At 42.6% G+C, this 14,087-nt stretch overlaps 1 protein-coding gene across 11 annotated transcripts in view; it reads right to left on the bottom strand.

Moving 5' to 3' along the window:
* The window catches only part of nav3 (neuron navigator 3), a 660,678-nt gene that overhangs the window by 264,145 nt on the left and 382,446 nt on the right, over positions 1-14,087 (bottom strand). For 2 of the 11 annotated variants that reach the window (XM_051948550.1, XM_051948562.1), the window contains exon 1: positions 9,504-9,805. The exons of 3 other annotated variants lie outside the window; for them this stretch is intronic. In XM_051948550.1, the coding sequence (XP_051804510.1) occupies positions 9,504-9,761 (258 nt within the window). In that variant the 5' untranslated portion in view covers positions 9,762-9,805. Of the gene's footprint in view, positions 1-9,503; positions 9,807-14,087 lie in introns of those variants that run through there. 6 more of the 11 variants (XM_051948553.1, XM_051948565.1, XM_051948583.1 and 3 more) reach the window with 4 other exon arrangements.

The raw sequence follows: 14,087 nt of genomic DNA, 5'->3' as shown, positions 1-14,087 counted from the left end.
ATTTTTAGGCCTGTTTCTGTGCCATTTTGCTGGTTTCTGGTTTGAATATGTGCAGCTGAATTACTCAATTATTACAGCTTTGATTGTGCAGTGCCGTGTGGTTTAAACCCTTGATTATGTGGATGTGCACATGGCCACTTGTAGATGTGTAGATGTTGGTCTTTCACTACTATACAAGGACTCTGTTCCATGTATGTGCAGTAGGTAGCATCTATGTGTTCTGTACATGAACGTGGTCTGTAACATCTGCAGGGGGATCTGCACAGACTCTTGGGCGGATGACAACATTTACATTCCATCGACCCTAGCAGATCCTTGTGTACTCGCAGATGTGGAAATTGCAACATTGGCCTTACAGTGTTTGAGCAGAGTCATGAGTGAGCAGGTGTGCTCGGGTTGCAGCGAGTTGGGTGTGGCGGGTGTAGAAAGGGATACCACATCCAGGCATCCAAAAGGAGGCAAAGATGTGGAGTTACATTGAAGCTATTTAAAGGCAGGATGGGACTATATTCACGGAAAAAAACGTCTAAATATGTAACTGATGAGTGTTTTGGGTGTAATCAATGCCAGGAGAAGACGTTAAGAGAGAATATTAGTATCAGATACAGTATATAACACAAAACAAAGGAAAAATGTTCCTCTAATGCATGCATCTCTGAGTCCGCCTTTCTTCTTCTATGACATTAAACAACAAACAAGTGAACCGTCCCTTTCTTGGATCATTTAGCAAGGCTACCTTTGAACTAAGCGAAGGCCTGCAGCGAGTGTGGGCGCATGTGTGCATTATTGTAGTGCAGAAGCAGCCTTCGCATGAGAGCGGGGTATAACTTTCTTTAGCACACATAGACTCATAGACATTTTATCCCTGCATCCAATCAGTGCCATGATGCCTCACACACATAAAAGACAGTTACCAACATGAAACCTCAGAATGTGATGGGACAATAACAGAGATCCTTAGTTTGCTTTAATCTCTGTTATTTATTGCATTTTAGAGCTTCAGGCGATGTATATTTTTGCGAAGCCTCAGGCAGGTGCGATGTAAATTGTCAAGACATTTATTCTATTTCAGGACAACCTTAGAAACTTAGAGAAGATATTCACATTTTCTAAGTCATGGTAAACATAAATGACTCATCTATCGTGGAATTCCTCTGGAGTTTTTGCTCCTCGAAGGAACACGGCAGAGTGATGTGACGATCAGCCTGTTGGTCTGCGCACAACATTACTCAAAAACTGAATTCACCTTATTCAGGAAGTGAGGCAGGGCGGCGCCATTTTTGAGATCGACTTCCGGTTGACCGTCTTCGCACTACAACAACATCGAGTCCTCTCGCTACTGTAGCTACTTTTAACTGTTCTTTTAAGCGATTTTAACATGTTTGGCATCAATTGCGCTGTCCGTGGGTGCCACAACAACTGGGGAAAGATGAAGCTTTCTCTCTCTCAGAATTGTTTAGAGCATGGAAAGGTTAGATCTGAATGCTGCGGACCAGCTCATGGCTATGTAAACACACAGCTTGCATCGGTCACTGTCAGCGCAGCTACAGCGATTCTACCAGAGTTCAGTTTCCACTAAAGACCTAGCTATGCCATCAGTGAGGTAAAAAGATACTCTCTGCCATTTTGAAACGTTGTTATGACTGCGGTTTGGTCAGAATCAGTTTTTTGTTGCTCCAGGGAATTAGCATTAGCTTGTGACAGGGCTAATAACACAGTAAACCGCAGGAGCTGTTTCAGATATGACAATAACAACCTCCGTTTGCACAACCACATCGTATATACATGAATCAAATAAAGTTTTATTCAAATCAACATACCTTCCATAATATCGCAGCAGCGTGACTGCAGGACCGTCCCAACCCAGCGATACAGGAGCATCCCGTGGTCTCCACCACTCCATCAGCTGTCACCAACACCCACGCCATGTGTGAGGAGGTACTAGCCTGACTCGGGCTGACATTAGCTTTAAGAAACGTATATTCCCGTTCTTGATGTAACAGAACAGCGCCGACTTTACCACTGTGCAAATATTGATAGGCTTCAGTGCTCTTATAATTCCTCATAGCCGAGCGATCAACGCCAAGAGACAACACGAAATAGTTAAAAATATCGCCATACATGACTTGTGGCCACTTTTTCATGTCATCCTCCCACTCTGTAATAAGTCGCGGATGCAGCAGACTTGATCCATTTCTGTTTTTTAAAGAGGTTTTCGTTTCTTCCCACATCACTCTCTCAGTTGTAAACACCGGCATGATCGAGTTACCGGAAGTGCTACTCAAAACAGGAAGTCCCGCTCGTTGGAAAATGGGCGGAGCTGAATAAGGTGAATAACGGATTTGGATGAAATTTTCAGGGAAGGTCAGAAAGGACTGTCTGATCAGATTTTGGCAGTGGTGCAGCTTATAGTCTGAATCCATGGATTTGTTAAAGATTTCTGTATCATTGCGAGATCACGGCACAGCGTCACTGTAACTATGACTACAAGTGAACCTTGCCTGTTGATGATCACCTGATTGCGATCCTACTACAAATCCACCGCTGTGGACTTATTGGGACTTATCTGTCGGAAATCATCCAACCACTGAGCAGCCTTAGCGAGTACTGTGTTCTCTGAGTGCTTTTCTTGTTTATACAAATTGCTGCACTGCTACCACGCATTTGAACTTGTTTGGCAGTGAGACTTTTTTTTCTGGCTGTTTTCGAGCGAACACTATGACTGTACTTCCAGGGGAGGGTATTTTTAACCGGTGTGGCTGTACTGTAAACACCAGCCGCTCTGTGTGTTCTCACTCCAAGATTTAAACACCACAGCCGACAGCAGACTCCCAGCGGCACGGAAGGCAATGAAATACTGTGTGTAAGACAAAAAGCACAGAAAGTGGGAGGGAAAGAGAGCGTTGGAAAGCATAATATTGTCTCAAATATTTTCCCAATTTCGACCCAAGGGTCATTAAGAAATCTCAGCAGTGCGGGGGGAATGCAGCAGGAGTGGACTAATGTAAAAAATGCAAGTGAATCCCATCAGCGGCAGTTATTCAGCTGCAGCATATGCTAAGATGATCAGATTTTCTTTGACATTTCTAGGCTTAATTTGATAATCTTATGGTTCAAAATCATGTGTTAGACCAAAAATCACTGCCATGTTTCCAACTTGGATCAGGCAGAGTGAGCTGGGGCGCACTCCCCTGTTAACACATTATTTCTGATTGGCTGAACAGACCACAGACTTGTTGACCTTCAGCTGCGACGCTGCCACAGTCGCAGTGGCAAACTCCTGCGGAGCAGCAGCAAGAGCGTTATGATGAAAAGCTGCAGCAACAAACATGGGCTGCATTCTTTTGCGTGTAAGTAATTTTAACCCGGGCAATTTTGGTGCCATCTCGCCTGTCATTTCATACCAAAGTTGCGGTTTCTTTTTCAAAAATGCAATTTAGAGTGAATCAAAGTCGCTTTAATCTCGTCACGGAGAGCTTGAAAGAGTCAGTCTTTGACCTTGTTGGCTGGAAGATGTGCAAATATAGCAGCGCCGCTCGTCCCACTCGTTAGCATCCACACCTCCTTCACGACTTCTCTTCCAGATATGGAGTTCGGCACACGGCGAGTGAGACCACCCATGACTAGAACGCATTCAGACACCCCCCTAGAACCAGTCTCACCCAGCCTCCCCACCTCCCTCCCTCCCTCTACTGGAACAAGTTGGCCCCCTGTGTTCTCTCTGTTATTGTCAGAGACACTGGAGGAGGAAGAGCTGAGTGAGAAAGTCAGAGAGAGCACACTTTGACCATTAACCCCCTGGAGAGAAGCATGACTGCACTGCTCAGCTTTTTCATAGATTCATTTGGCCAGTACAAGGATATTGGATCCTGAAAGTGAAGCTGTGTAGACTAATTATCTAATATTCCACACATTTCCTATTCATGTCCCCCTTTACATCACACCAAAGACTGCATCATAGCAGATGCAGATATCACCACAATGTAGCTAATGAATACAGATCCTTATCACAAAGGGTTGTGATTGCAGTATTAAGCACATTTTTTAAAAAGTTTGAGTGAATAATTTCATGTGCAAATTGCATTTTCCTGTAAATATTAGACTCATTTTTTCTTTTCATCATCACATAAACTGGATTAGTGGTGACACATGACAAACAAAATCCTGTCAATTGCTTGTTCGCGAATATCAGCAGTGATTCCATTTCTGTACATGCTAACACAGCTACTCTGGGGTGAAAACCTTCCACACAGACAAGAGGAGGAAGAGAGCAGTGCTAAAAACAGAAAAGAGGACAGCGTCAGGCCCACCCAGAGACATGGGGAGGTGTGTTTACATTCTACTCACTCACTCAGACTCACTGGACCCCGGCATTATTCCCTAAAGCGCTCCACCTTGCTTTCCTGACTTTGAACCCACCCATATTGTTGCCTTGAGAATCGGAGCAGGAGATGCGCCAAATTAAAAAAAAAAAATACACAACAGATCCTGATGATTGAGCTTTTGGTGTACACACCGCACACACCGGATCAACAGGATGTTTTTTGTTCCCTAAGTGGGTGAGTGTGTCTGACACTCGTCTGCACTTCCGGCAAACACTTGTGTGTATTTTCCAGGATAGCATTTCAGGCGCATCAGAGGCCAGCAAAAATAGCAGCCTGTAACGGTCACAGCTTGTGTATACAACGAGCCGCATTGCTGAGATAAAGACACCATATTCAGTGTGTCTATGGTAAGGCTGTCAGGGTGCACTCACAGCAGATACCTTTGGAATCAGTTTACAGTAGGTTTTTGTGGTATTCCCAAAGCACAGTTATTCTTCAGTTCCTTTAAGCACTGACCTCTCTGGTAAAAGTCATGGATATTATCTGCTGTTAATGGATATAACTGAATTCAAATGAAGCTGTGAGACATTTGCTGAGAAATACAAAGGCGTGAACAGACATATCTTTAGATTAATCTCATAAGCTCCCACGCAATTCTTCAAGGATGAATAAAGATAAATTCAATCAACATCATTTCTTCTTCTCCCAGCAGAAGATTTCATGAAAGAGCGTGAGGCAATTTTCAGTTGTACCTCAAAAACAACTCCAAATTACCTTCTAAATAAGTCCCTGGGCCGTGTGATTTGGACAACTGCCAAAAGTCTTGATGCACAAGATAATTCCCTATCAGTGGTGGCGACGCTGACACTTCATTAAAGCCAAGTCGACTCAGATAAGCTCTTCATTCCAGCCTGTCATCCCGCTGTGCCACAGGCAGTGACTGATGTGAACTGTCAGCGGAGAGTACAGCAGGAAGAGCAAACGTCTTCCCTTGTTCCTGTCTCCATCGTAGAGGCTGAATGGGAGTCCTTGACAAGCCAAAATCATACATAGATTAAGATTTGAGGCCTTGGAGGAGTGCAGGTGTTGCACAACACCACCTGGCAATGTTTGTGAGATGAACATTAGTTGTGGGAGTCCATAGCTGTGCAGGGAGCCAAAATACAAAATAAAGCAAAGGCTGCCAAATTGGCTCATATTGGATATATGATGCCATTAAGGATGCATCTTTCAGGAGACAGAATTTTTAGTTATTTCAGCACAGAAGGCACTGAGAAAAAAGTACAGCAGGTTCTCAGCGTAGTGCTGAAGGTCCTTCCGATGAAAAACCAACCAGCAGCATTAGCAGTAATTATAACTTTACAGTCTGTTGTCACTTGAGAACTTTAGTACAAGAACTTACATCCAATATACATTATACACTACCGTTCAAACGTTTGGGGTCATTTAGATATGTCCTTATTTTTTGAAAGAAAGGCAGGCTTTTTTCAATAAAGATAACATTAAATGAATCAGACATCTATTCTAGACATTGTTAATGTACTAAATGACTATTCTAGCTGGAAACGGCTGATTTTCAATGTAATATCTCCATAGGGGTACAGAGGAACATTTCCAGCAACCATCACTCCCGTGTTCTAATGCTACATTGTGTTAGCTAATGGTGTTGAAAGGCTCATTGATGATTAGAAACCCCTTGTGCACTTATGTTAACACATGAACAAAAGTGTGAGTTTTCATGGACAACATGAAATTGTCTGGGTGACCCCAAACTTTTGAACAGTAGTGTAAATCCTGATTATGTCTCCTATCTCCAAAAATCCCCATACAGCTAAATTTTATCTTCGATTATATTTTGTGGAAGCATATTTTCTGCCAGATTATGTTTGTTTGTGATGTGTTGAAAACATGTTTTAAATCAACATATCTTTGCCATTTTTTTAATGCTTTACTGTTATTGCTTTTCAGCGAACCGATAATATTTTCAATGAGCTGAGAGTCATACTCAAGCTTAGAACTTCTGAAATTGTCTAATTTTACCCAAAAAAGTGTTATTTTTCTAAACCTAACCAAGCCTCAAACCAGCAGTTAGATTCTTGATTCTAACCCACAGTGTGATATTTTTCTCAATCTAACCATAATTGTGCCTAAACTGAAAGAAAGAGTGAGCAATAAGTGGAAGGAAATAACAAGTTAAAGCGAAACTTAGGTCTATGAATACTGGTCACGCAAACTCTGATCTACTGGGTGAACATCCTGTTGCTGACTTATGCCTCCATCCTCCCGTCCTACCTCCTCACGTGGACGTTGTGACTCCTTCAAAATGGAAATTATCCGACTATGTCACAGTCTTACTGTTCAGATAGGAAATATATTTCACAATATAAATGAAAATACAGCTGCGCTGTGTCAGAATGTATTTTATGGAGACAATGCTTGATTCAGTATATTTAATCAAACAGAGAAATATTCTGATAGTCTTGTTTCATGTCAGGGCCAAAATGACACTATGTTCAGAAAACCATGATTTCCATGGTGTCTGTCTGTGCCTGTGCTTCACGTGGACGCTAACAAACAGCAACTGTCTGCACAGGCTTGCAAAAACAACTTGAGGACACTCCTCTGAAATTAGGTGTAGTCTATTGTGTGGCAGATCCGCCTGCGATTATCCATCGCACAATAAATACAGACTGAATTAATGCAGCTGAGATTAGCCTCAACCGAAACTGAACAGCGTCCAAAATTAACCTTGTCTGGAAAGCTTAATTGTGCCCTTTACACACCATTAGACAGCCCAGTAGCAACAGTTGTGTGCCGGCTCTCGCAGATGGAGCCTGACTGCAGCAGTCATCCAGTAAGCTCTGACACTTCTTCTCCCATATCTGTTAAATGTTATAAACCGCTCAACCCAAACACAGCGAAGGGCCTCCAGCTTCAAACTGGATTTGTGCGAGGGGAGCTTGTCTTAAGATTCGCTTGGGTTTCCTCCTCGGCTTTCCTCAAAACAACATCAGGCCGCCGTCTTCTGCAAACAACACAAAGAAAAAAATCCCTTCTTCCTCTCTGCTTAGCGCTTAACCCTCCTGTTTATTTTTCTAGCACTTTTGTCATGATCATTCTGCATGAGTAGGAGTTTTTGTCAGGGAGCTGTGGTGCTGAGTCTGGTTCTTCTGGCTGCTTATAATTGAAGGGATCAAGGTTCTTATTACACTGTTATGCTTACTGCATGCTGTTCCGCATGACAGTCACAATAAACTAACACACAGGTGATTATTAATGCGTCTTGTGTCAAATCCTTGTTTTAATAACCTCATAACTGACCTGAAAGGTGGAATTTTCCACCATGAGTAGCTGAAATGTTGAAAAATAGATCCGACTTCCCCCCAGGTGAGGATGGGTTTGACCTCGGGCAAACAAGCCAACACATGCTGGCACTATTGTATATATGGAGGTGAGGGATGCATTTGCACAAACAAGCGTGCAGTCATGCTTTGCACATGTGCACACACACAATCCTACACTTGATCCCGCCTGATAATAGGACTCCAAACCAAACAAGGAGTGCTGGTTAACGTGAAGGAGTAATGACAGCGTTTACTCCCCCTTCTCTAGTTTTTTTCCCCCCTGAAAGCCTGGAGAGTAAAGCTCTTAAGGAACTACACAACACAATTAGACAAACTAATTACCCCCTCCATACCACCCATTCCTTACCTTCACTGACAGGCTGGGGCAGGCAGCAGATTTCTGCCTGCCTACGAGCCTCCAATAGCATGGTTGTACATTTCAAGTAATTTATCCGATGCTCAGTCCATTAGTGGGTCAAACCACCAACAATAAGGAGAGCAAAGGGCAGAGGTACAGTACACTTACAGCATATCTGTTGCAGAAGAGCTTGACATAACCGGACTGCTAAATAAATTAAAGAAACAAACACACAAGCTTGAGTAGGAAAATGTGGGGAAGTTTCAGCGTTCGATGACAAATGGATAACGACACAAGTCCCTGAGCCACTTTTAATGGACCAAACATGAGTTTTCAAGAATCCAGTTATGCTAACAAGCTGAAAGTTAAGCTGAAGTTGCCAGTTCACCAGCAGGCTAATGATGAAACACCCGCCCAGCCCCCTTCGGAGTCACCCTGCAGGTGATTTGGACTCAGTCACAGACACGCCGGGAGGATTTAAAGGCAGGGGAGAGCTGACCCGCACTTTGATGTCTCCTGCCCATGTTTCCTCTGTGTCACGAGGAAAATCAGCAGCTTTGTTCAGCATCACAAGTCTGAGAGGATCGGGGTTAGGGAGACGGCTTTCTCTCTCTCTCTTTTATGTGTGTCAGGAAGTCCTGTAACGGTAGAACGGAACAACGGCGGGAGGGAGGGAGGAGAGGAGCTCAACTGGCCAAACAGGAAAGTTTCGGTTTGTGCTCTGACAGCTCTGGATGTGGGATGGGCTGAGGAGCTGCTCGAACTGTTTGGCGGGGAATTTTGAAAACTCCTTCCTCCGAGATCAACTCCGCCTTCTCCGCTGCAGCCTGAGAAAGCGAGCCAAGCGATTTAGCATGAAGGAGAGAACTTGGCATGGGTTAGGTTTAATATGGTAAACCACTTAACAGCAATCTCTGTGTATTTATTAAACCATATGCAACATTCTGACGCTCATTGGGGTAAACTAGCTGAAATATTACCCTTCATGGGAGACAGAATGGAGACGTAGTACTCTTGCCATGTTCTTCTAATCTTTGGGGCTTCTCAGGTAGCACTTATTACTGCAGGCATGCTTCACTACCCAGGTAGGGATCTTAATAGTCCTGAATGAACACTTGACTGCACACAGTTGAACCCATTCCCTCCTCTGATTTGTATGCACAGACTAAATGGGCAGCAGGATGAGGTAATATTCTACCAGTGATGCATTACTCATCTAGTTTCCCCCGAGCTGATGACCAGAAACTAGCAACATCATCCCACCGTAGTGCACATGACTCATTGCTGTGCGCTCACAGAACAGACACCTGCTCACACCAGCAGCAGGAAAGACAGCATGACACTCAGAGAAAGAGAGTCCTACAAGTCTGACACTGCTGCCTCTTTCATCGCTGACACCTGTGGAGTGTCACTATGCTGCCTGCGCTCACAGATGCATCAGACAGACACAGCAGGAGTCAGTCCAGCTCCACTAACCTTGCAGATCTTGCTCTCCTCCGTCTCGGCTCTGGACTTCCCTTCAGGTGTCCTCTCCTGCTGGTACTCAGACTTGATTGACAGCTGGCAGGAGAGCCCCGGGGTGCCCTCGCTTGCCCTGAGCTCCTGCTGCCGGGCCATGTAGCCCTGTGAGGTGGCCGCCCTGACCGCACTGGGGATGGGGAGAGCAGTGTGCACCGGCTTGGTGCCCACCGCCGAGGGTTGCCTGAGCTTGGAAGCTACGCCAACTACCGGCATGGTACTTCCCAGGCAACAAAAATAACAACACAGGAGTGGGAGTGAGGTCCAAAAAGCACTGTGATGAAAGGGAAACAAGTCTGCAGTGTCTCCTACTGATGTCTGGCACAAAAAGGGAAGGAAAAAGTAAAACAAAAAAAAAGAAAAGAAAAAGAAAACAAAACAGCAGCTGCCTCTCAGACTGAGAGGAAAGCAACTGCGCTCATTCTGTAGCCTACAGCAAGCAGGACTCACAGAAACTGAGAAGCCTTCTCCTTCCTCCCGTTCACTCCCTCCTCCTTCTCCTCCCACAAGCAACACTGCTCCCTCCCCTTGCCTCACTCTCTCTCTGCCTCTCTCACTGTCAGAAGTGGACCACAAAGGCAGCCAAAACAGTTCAAGGGGCGTGAACTCCTCTGGAAGGTATAACCAGCACTCGGCAAAACCGTGATTACAGAGACCTGGCCGTGTGTGTGTGTGTGTGTGTGTGTGTGTGTGTGTGTGTGTCTCGTCTACACAACTGTCAAAACAGCTCTCTTTCTGTGTCCTTCTCTTCTCATGCTAACGATGAACACTAGAAATAGACGTTCTCTCTCTCTCTGTCTACATCTGGAGCTGCCCCTCCCGTTGATGAGAAAAATAGTAAAAATGTGAGAGGGGAAAAAGCCCTTAGAGTTATACATAATGAGGAAACCTAAAAACAGCACATTTAAGAGTTGACATCGGAAAGGGAGAATTCCTCTATGAGCAGCCGTTGGAAACAGTTACGGTTGGATTAGTGAGAAAAAACAACTTTTTTTTGACTTTCAACCAGGTACCGAAGCTTTGTTCTCACTCAACCTTTTACTCACTCGTTCCTTTTATTTTGGTCTTCCTGAATGGAAACAATGAAGCTAACAAATCAGCATCAACGTCATCAGGAGCAAATATGCTGCAAAAATACATCTACTTGTCATTTAAACAATTGTTTTCATTAATATTTAGAATTACATTAAGCAGTCACACATTTTTCAGTGTTTATAATCATGACTCACTTTTAGCAGCAGACACAAATTTGAAGCTAGAAATTTGTCCACAGTCAAATGCACACACAGACTGACATGAAGTTTAAATTTCTCTACTATAGACTACCGTTTAAATGTTTGGGGTCATCCAGACAAAACTCACACTTTTATCCACGTGCTAATATAATTGCCAAAAGGGTTTTCTAATCATCAAATAGCCGTTCAACACCATTAGCTAACACAATGTAGCATTAGAACACAAGAGTGATGGTTGCTGGAAATGTTCCTCTGTACCCCTATGGAGATATTCCATTAAAAATCAACCGTTTCCAGATAGAATAGTCATTAACAATGTCTACACCGGATTTCTCATTCATTTAATGTTATTTCTTTTGGAAAAAATGCATTTCTTTCAAAACTAAGGACATTTCTAAGTGACCTCAAGCTTTTGAATGGTAGTGTATATCCTCAAAAACCAATGGCGGCAGAGCTGTTATGTATCAGAAGCAACTTTGGGTTCAAGGACACTTTAGCATGCTAAGGGGCGATCGGTGAACTGCCAACCTGTAATTAGTATAAAGTCCATTCTACAAGGTCGGCCATAAGTTTCCATACATAAGGAAATGTATAATGTACATTTATTTTGTTTCACATACCCTAGAAGATGCGTTTGATGCCATCTTTGGGGGCAGTTGAAGGCCATGGTGTATCAGGTCAAGATATGAGACATAATTCTTCTCAAGGAACGTATAACCAACTCCATTACAAGCATAACTACAACTGTGCTAATGCAAGTTCATCAACAGTGGAAAACATGTATTAACTTGTGTTTTCAAAACAACGGTAATCATCTAGAGCACATTATATTAATAAAACGTTCATTTTTCCTATGTATGGAAACTTATGGATCACCCTGTATAAAGAGTACTCACATGTTTTACTGAAATAAAACATCTAATATCTCAGTGCCATTCATTTTCAGATGATATCAGGCCATTTATCATCGCTCCCATATAACCAGTCGGGTTATTAGGTTCTGTTAGGTTTTGTAGGGCGTTGTCACCACATTTATTGACTGAGATCTTACAAAGAGGAACAAAAGTCCACATTCCTATGTGACCCCAAACTTTTGAATGGTAGTGTATAAGACAGTACACAGAACTTGGTAATTTTTTTTAAAAGGGAGTACACTTTCAAAAGTGAATATTTTATTTATCTGTTAACTTCAATGTGACAAACAGAGAAGTGTAGGAAACAGACAAAAAAAAAAAAAACATGATTTAAATGACTGCCATGCCTTTAATGCTGCATCTATTCTCCTCTGGCATTTGAACATAGTGTTTTTAGGTACTTGGCAGATGAGTTGTTCCAAACATCCCAGAGATCTAAGTTGCTTCTGTCTTCTTATGCAATCGCAGACTGACTGCATGATGCTGAGTTCAGGCCTCCAGGCCTACACCTGCTGCAGTACTTTTTGTTCTTTTAGTTGCTGAAGTCACTGCAGCTCTTGACTGGCTTTATGTTTGAAGACTTTCTCATGGTGCAGAATGCATTTGGGACTAATCGTGTACCTCCTTGAGGGTCTTGCATGATCAATAAGTATCTAAACATCAGAACTGCCTTAAAGTTTTCAACACAACATTATGTATTTAAATGCATCCAATATGGTAATACCTTCAAACTAAGAGTACTCTTAGTACTCCAGGAGACCAATAACTGATATGTAGAACCGATATGTAAATATGTGTATATATATATACATATACACACACACACACATAAATATTCAATTAAAAGATAAACCTCAGCAATAGTTCTTTAGTGTTGGCAGGTTGTTTCTGCTGTGTGACCAGTCAGGAGATGCTGTGGGCAGTGGTGGTGATTACAGCTCCATGAGAGAGAAAGTCATGTATTTCTAAATTAATTTAATGACAAAGATACAATAATTTGAGAAATTCTTACAGTTTTTCTCAATTGCTAAAACACTAAACTCTATTGTCTGAACCAAATTCTCAGTTGCCTGAATCCACTTATTGAATCAGTCACCCTTTTGGCAAAACCATAAGCACTTTTCACCTGTTTAGACACATCTTGTCAACACATTGTCATTGTGATGCACCTGTGCTGCAAAATGGTGAGCACTGGTGGCAAAAGTCAAACACAGGTAGAGCTCAGGCGTCACCGGTTGAACACAACAACTCAAAACTGATCACACTTGTGGCTAATGATGCGAGGGTACATATAAGCCAAAGCACTGGTTTGTGAGGCACTACAATGGATAGAAATCTAAGAAGAGGAGCATGGATATGGCATGCCAGGGGTTTTTTCCCCCGTTGCCTGGCCAGAGAAAATTCTGCTTCACAAGAGCTGGTAAAATTACAGAAAGTGTACATGACTGACTTTTCCCTCTGTTTTGTGTGTGTTTGTTTCAGAGAGTTTTTCAGTTGGATTTTGATGATACACATAAATACACCTGGGACAATGTTAGTTTTCATAGAGGACTATTGATTTGGGAATGGTTCAATATGAACCCTCAAGTTATTGTGATTTTTCTGCCTCCATATTCTCCCTTTCTGAATCCTATAGAAGAATTCTTCTCTACATGGAGGTGGAAGGTTTATGAGCAGCAGCCATAGTTTGGGAAAATCTTTTGCCATCAATGGTCTTGACATGTGGTGATGTTTCTGTTGATGCATGTTAGGGCTGGATCAGACACACTAGGTCCTTCTTTCCAGAGAAAATGTGGCCTGTGATGTAGAGGAAGTCCTGTGGCCTGACCCAGTATGGAGAAATGATGCTGTGGCAGAGTAATGCACTTCTTTTCTTTGTACTTCATTTGTAAATTTTTGTGCTTTATTTTTACGTACAAGTGCTCCATGTAAATGCACAGGATTTCTGTTTTTTTTTTTTTGCAAATTCTTTTTTCAATGTACAAATGTTACAAATGCCCAGGTATTTTGTTTTGCACATGCATTTAGCCTAAATAAACATTTATTTCTACCGCTTCATGTCCTGAGCATTGTGTTTTCCTTTTTTCTATGTAGTGTTTAGTGACTACTCAGTGGAGTATTTAATTTAGATTGACTTGAGGCATGATTTGACAGCAAAGTTCAGTTTTGAGCACAAATTGAACTGCTTTGGGGTGAAAGTTTGGTTTTGCAAGAAGACTCAAAAGTTTTGTGAATGTAGCTTGAAAATTGGGTTTTGTGTTCACAGTTTAGAGAAAAGGAGAGCAGCAGAAATGTGTCTTAGCAATCGAGAACAACTGTAATATTGGTCTGATAATTTGGTTCAGTAATTTGTTGACCCCTAATTTAAACAAAGCCTGTGTCAGATTAGTGAC

The sequence above is a fragment of the Acanthochromis polyacanthus genome, chromosome 1 (assembly GCF_021347895.1).
Source record: "Acanthochromis polyacanthus isolate Apoly-LR-REF ecotype Palm Island chromosome 1, KAUST_Apoly_ChrSc, whole genome shotgun sequence".
Classification (NCBI taxonomy): domain Eukaryota; kingdom Metazoa; phylum Chordata; class Actinopteri; family Pomacentridae; genus Acanthochromis; species Acanthochromis polyacanthus.
The sequence above is the reverse complement of the archived record's forward strand: the minus strand, read 5'-3'. Positions and strand labels throughout refer to the sequence as shown.